This window comes from Astatotilapia calliptera, chromosome 14, assembly GCF_900246225.1.
Source record: "Astatotilapia calliptera chromosome 14, fAstCal1.2, whole genome shotgun sequence".
Taxonomy (NCBI): Eukaryota; Metazoa; Chordata; class Actinopteri; order Cichliformes; family Cichlidae; genus Astatotilapia; species Astatotilapia calliptera.
In genome coordinates this window covers 6283755-6288968 of record NC_039315.1, presented here as the reverse complement: position 1 = coordinate 6288968, position 5214 = coordinate 6283755, and the positions used below count along the sequence as shown (strand labels likewise).

The window sequence follows — 5214 nt, the reverse complement described above, 5'->3', positions numbered from 1 at the left end:
ATGTCACGGCTGCACTCTTCAGATGTAGGTCTACATAAATTACCAAGGATGTCACTGCCGTTATTATAAAAGCTTAACAAGACCCCAACCAGACACACCCGCACACACACAACCATTTTAAATCTTAATGGAAACTTAATGTGGATTTTAAACAGTTTAATTAACTGTGATCTTAAGAAAGTTTCTTGACAAGGTCTTGAGTTTGTTGATATCAGATAGCAGTTGCTTATACTACGGCATGGTGTCATCAGCGGGGGGATCAGCACAAATGCGTGCTATGTGTACGCCAGTGAAACCTGATCTTGAGTAATTGTCAGGATAAGGCGAGGGATTGACCTCTGCCATGAACCATATTTTCTGAAACAACACATACTTGAGCTGGCTTTGAAATAGCCTCTGCTACAGGACCAGAGTAGCCTCTGAGGAAGCCAGCCATCAACTTTTTAGTGTAACTAAACAAAGCCTGTGGTAATTTCATTCGCTCACTATTGCATTTTCAGCAAGCAGATATCTGATGCCATCTGCTCTCCCAGATGCCATCCCTCTGATGGCCTTGGCATCACACGGCAGCAATGTGAGGTATGAGTTTATCTGGACACAGCCAGGATGTGCCCCACTATTTTGTATTGAAGCTCTTATTCTCACCCTTTTAATTTATTTATTAAATCACCTAATAAAACATCTTTTGACTGTTGGACCTCAAAGCAGATGTGGTCATTGTTATTGTAACCAAGCATCCAAGACAGTTATGTTCTGTGTTTCCATTACTGATTAGTGGAAAATGTTACATACAAACTCATGAGGCATGTCATAAAGATTTATTTTTTAAATTCAAACTCTTGTGTCTTTGAAGTCCAAACAACCAGACACGCATCTCTCCTTCCACAGGCTTTACATCTCTCTACAACGAAGTTCACACACACACTGTGTTTGTATCTTGGTGTTGTGACAGCTCAAATCCTGCAGTGTTCAGTTCACATTCCTTTCATCCCAAATCCCCCAGGGGTCGGCCCCACCACTCCCAATCACAGTGTGAGAAAATCAGACAGATGCATGATCTGGCAGATGGTAGGAAAGTCCATGGTCAAAATGACATCTATGTCACACATGCTGTACAGAGTCCATGCAACAGGCGCTTAACTGCGGCCATGAATGAACAGGTTTCTATCACAAGGCCTGCACGTTTCAGCCTGAAACGTTAGGAATCTGGCTGAGAAAACCATCGCCTTTGGTGTAGCGTTGCAGAGTGACTGAATTTGGATCAAAGATCTTTTAAAAATGGTCTAGAGGGCCGCTCAGTTTTTAGTAACAAAAATACTTGCCATATTGGCCTCCTCTCCCATAGGTTTTTTTTTTTTAACCGGAAACCTTCAATAAAAATATACTTCTTAAATTCAAAGAGATGTACAGGATAAGACTTCAATACAACTTTCAAAATCACATTTCAAGCACAAAGAGAACAGCTGGTGACCTTATCCAGTGAATTAAAATAACAGAAAACACCTGAAATATTGGCCCAAATTCAAATTTTCAAAACTATTTTTGACTGACTTAAGTTTGTTTGAACAAATGCACCCAATACTTTTATTTTGTTGACAGCAGGGAAATGGTTCACACTGGGCTCAGTCAACCTGAGATCAGTGTACATGTCCACATCGTACCTGTTTATTCTCGAAGTAACTGATGAAAGTGTGCCCCCTAGTGTTTGAAATGTGCTTTACAGTGAAAATCTGTTCTTGCCTGCTCTTAAATCCAAGAGGTAGAAAAGATAAAGCAGCTAAGTTAAAGTACACATACAAGTCAAAGCAATGCAATGACAAAGAGCAATAAATAATAAAATTTTAGGCAACCAGCAAATGATCAACATTTGAATATTCCTTCCCTAGCTCACTACCACATCATCTGCGTTTAAATACGTTTTTAACAAATCATTTCTTCCTTCCAGATATGCGCAGACGTCGTCCGATTGTGGAAGAGAAATGTAGCGCCGACCTCTTGCGCAGTGAGAAAGTATTGTCTGTTTTTGTGGCTGTACCTGTATCCACCGAGGAAGCAGACGTGGAGGAAGAGGTGGAGTTACGGTGCTCCACAGACACTTTACTGTGGGCATGATAAGAAGTCTGTGGCGGTACCGAGTATAAATGTGGCCCGCCAGCATGAGGGAGGGGCCCGGCATGTTTTTCCTGATTTTGTTTTCCGAGTCCCTCCAGGTGGGCCTGGAAGGTAGAGATCTGTTGTTCCAGAGAGGTGAAATTCTCCTGCACCTTGTCAAACTGAACGAAGAGACATGTTTTTATTCCTGGTGCGTTTTTAAACCTTGTTAAAGCTGTTTGTCTCAAGTTTAGTGTACCTGCTCAATATTAGACTGAAGCAAGAGCTCTGGCCAAACTGACTCACTGCTGCTGTTCACGCTGTTGCTCATGTGGGTGTGACTCCAGGTTAACTCCTGTGGAACAGGGCATTAGATTTCTGAGTGAATACAACAATAACAGAAATAACATATTCTTTTTGTCTTTCTTGAGGAGTTTACCTGCAGTAGTTGTGTGCTGCCCTTCAAATGAACCTGACAAGACTGAAGTTTGTTCCTGTAGTCACCCAAGACCGACAACAAATTCTACGGCAAACACACAATATCATGAACAACACTCAAAGGCAAGGGAAACAGCAATGTTAACAACAGCTGTTAAAATAAAAACTTCAAAGTGAAAATAAAAAAGTAAACTATACTACAGTTTGCTAACTGGTTTCCACATGTCTTTACCTGTGTGTCTCTCTGAGCAGAGGCCAGATCTCTGTGGCCTTGGGTCTCCTGTTTGAAGAGTGTGACCCCAGTATGCAGCTCCTCCAGCTGAGCCCAGAGGTCGTCTAAGCCCTGCAGCATGTTCTTCACACTGGCCTCAAAGTCCCCCTGCACCTGGACAAGAGTGCGCAGGGACACTCTCCTGTCAGACAGAAAAAGAGTGTCTCATAAATGCAACTAAACTATGGCTCCATGGAAGCAGATGGTTGGTACACTAGCAGCTCACCTCTGCTGCAGGTAGGTGTGGAGGAGTTTCAGTTTCTCTGTCACTACAGAGCTTTGGTCCACCTCATCCAGTCCCACCTCTGATCCCACATCAGTCACCTCCAGTGTGTGAGACACTGACTAACATGAAACAGAGAGGATTCACAGGCTGATTTTTAGTATTATGGGTTTGTTTTGTCAAGAACGATAGACAGGGGAGGCAGAAAGAGACAGAACATTAAATTCTTTTCTCATTCCACTCTACTTAATTCAGAGCAGGACTGACAGGAGCTCAGTGATGGCATGTGTTGCCTGCGGTTAGAATATCTATGTATTCCTGAGTAGAGGGTCTGATCTATATTACGAACAAAGACTTTACACTGCTCTAAATGCATAACGCAACTGAAAACACAGGAGATGAAAAGTATGGCTCGAGGCAAGTGTGTGTGTGTGTGTGTGTGTGTGTGTGTGTGTGTGTGTGTGTGTGTGTGTGTGTGTGTGTGTGTGTGTGTGTGTGTGTGTGTGTGTGAGAGAGAGAGAGAGAGAGAGAGAGAGTCATCAGGGTGGGGTGGGGTGAGGTGCATTTTTTTTCCTTAAGTTGGTTTTGTTTTACCTCCAGTCTGGAGAGAAGAGCCTGAATGTGGGGCACATTGGGGTCTGGCAGAGGTTCCTGCAGCACACACAGCAGCAGGCTGTCAGCCAGGGCAAGAATCAGATTAATATTCACACCTGGGTTTCTTGCCTGGTACATCCTGAAGAAAAGAGCAAAAAATTGTACACTACATGCAACACAATTTTTGGGTAATTTATTAGAAAACTGTTGCCAAAAAAAAAAAAAAAAACATTCATACCAACTGAAGACGATATAAGTGTGACAATAATAAAGCCTCACCGTAAACACTGGTCATTCCTGATTTCAGTCACAATCTCCTGTTCAGTCCCTGGAGGCTCTCCCTGGAATTGAGAAAAAGTCAGTGAATAAATATCACAAAAATAAAAACACAAACAAGTCCATGAGGCTGTGCTCACCTGGCTCTGTCCTGGCTGCAGGCAGCACTTCAGGGCATGGATGCAACCTCCCAGAGAAATCAACAGAAGGCACACAAAGAGTAGCCTCCAGCACACATCCACTATCAGTACAGAAGGGTGCGGCAGTGCCTCCACTTGGCAGACTGACCAAACTACAAAAACTGGAGTAAAGCCATACCAGGCTCCCAACGTGCCCACAATCTGGGACCACGGTGTGTGCTGGGACTGAGCAACAACTTGTGTTTGAGCTGAACTGTAGGTAAAGCAAACAAAACCAAGACAGTGTGAGATCAAGGTTACCTAATAATTAAAAACACTATTAAATGGTTGCTAAATGGGAAGGACAAGGGAAAGTTCTTTCAGGCCAGCACAAATTTTACGCAGACAAAAATTCCCTTTAATAAACATTAAAGTTTGATCATCGCTTGCCGCATAATGACTGGAATTTACAAAATCTTGTTTTTAAAACAGCACAAATAGTGATGGAACATTACAAATAATGGTATCCTTGAAATCCTCCAAATTCACAATAACAGACCAGCTGTATTTCCAGTTGTGTCAAAGAGGCTAACGCTTAAAATAGCAGTATACTAATTTATAATTACTTCAGATGTTTTGCCTTGTGTGTAATGATAAGTTCTAAGACATGACCACCACAGAAGACTTTGGCTTTAAAACTTGCTGTAAAGCAATTACTACACTGACATATCCTTCCTTTAGCACCACACAATCAGTGTACTGAAGAACTCAAATCAAAGGCTAGTAGCTGAAAGATAGTGATCTTCCTACCTCTGCAGGTTTCGGCTCCTTTCTTCACGTTCTCCCTTCCCGACTTCCTTTACCCGCTCCATCCATTTACAGGCCCACACCCAGCTTACCCCGTCTGCCTTTCCTGAAACCCCTTGCTTTTTGAGGTAGCTGACTGTTAAACAAGGCATAGGAGCAACACAGACACAGTCATTCTGGCTAAAAATAACAGCAGGTTGTGTAGATGTACTTGTGTTGAGAAAGTGATTAACACGTGAACAAGCATGATAAACTGGTTTAACTGGAAGAATTGTTTTAGTTGGGTAGTGGCATTTTCCTTTCCTTGCATTCCATCCATCTGGAATGTGCTTAACATACCGATCACCATTGTACAAAGGACAAGCCCAGTTCCACCTATTTACTCCAGGAGCAGG

The 5214-nt window shown here is 42.6% G+C and overlaps 1 protein-coding gene across 1 annotated transcript; it reads right to left on the bottom strand.

Annotated features, from left to right (window-relative positions):
- Positions 1 to 1509: 1509 nt before the first annotated feature.
- On the bottom strand, positions 1510 to 4958 carry LOC113036597 (uncharacterized). The gene is made up of 9 exons (XM_026193010.1): positions 4823 to 4958; positions 4034 to 4286; positions 3897 to 3958; positions 3618 to 3756; positions 3027 to 3145; positions 2762 to 2942; positions 2531 to 2614; positions 2351 to 2446; positions 1510 to 2273 (listed from the first exon to the last, which is right to left on the bottom strand). Exons 1-9 carry the CDS (start codon positions 4882 to 4884, stop codon positions 1929 to 1931), a joined length of 1341 nt encoding a protein of 446 aa, XP_026048795.1. The 5' UTR covers positions 4885 to 4958; the 3' UTR covers positions 1510 to 1928.
- Positions 4959 to 5214: the final 256 nt, after the last annotated feature.

What these genes read in the sequence shown, in the direction of transcription:
- LOC113036597 (XM_026193010.1), bottom strand. Translation starts at nt 4,884, where the DNA reads ATGGAGCGGGTAAAGGAAGTCGGGAAGGGAGAACGTGAAGAAAGGAGC. An exon ending in AGGAGCCGAAACCTGCAGAG is followed by an intron (nt 4,287 to 4,822) that starts GTAGGAAGATCA and finishes CTTTACCTACAG; the next exon opens with TTCAGCTCAAACACAAGTTG. An exon ending in TGCAGCCAGGACAGAGCCAG is followed by an intron (nt 3,959 to 4,033) that starts GTGAGCACAGCC and finishes TCTCAATTCCAG; the next exon opens with GGAGAGCCTCCAGGGACTGA.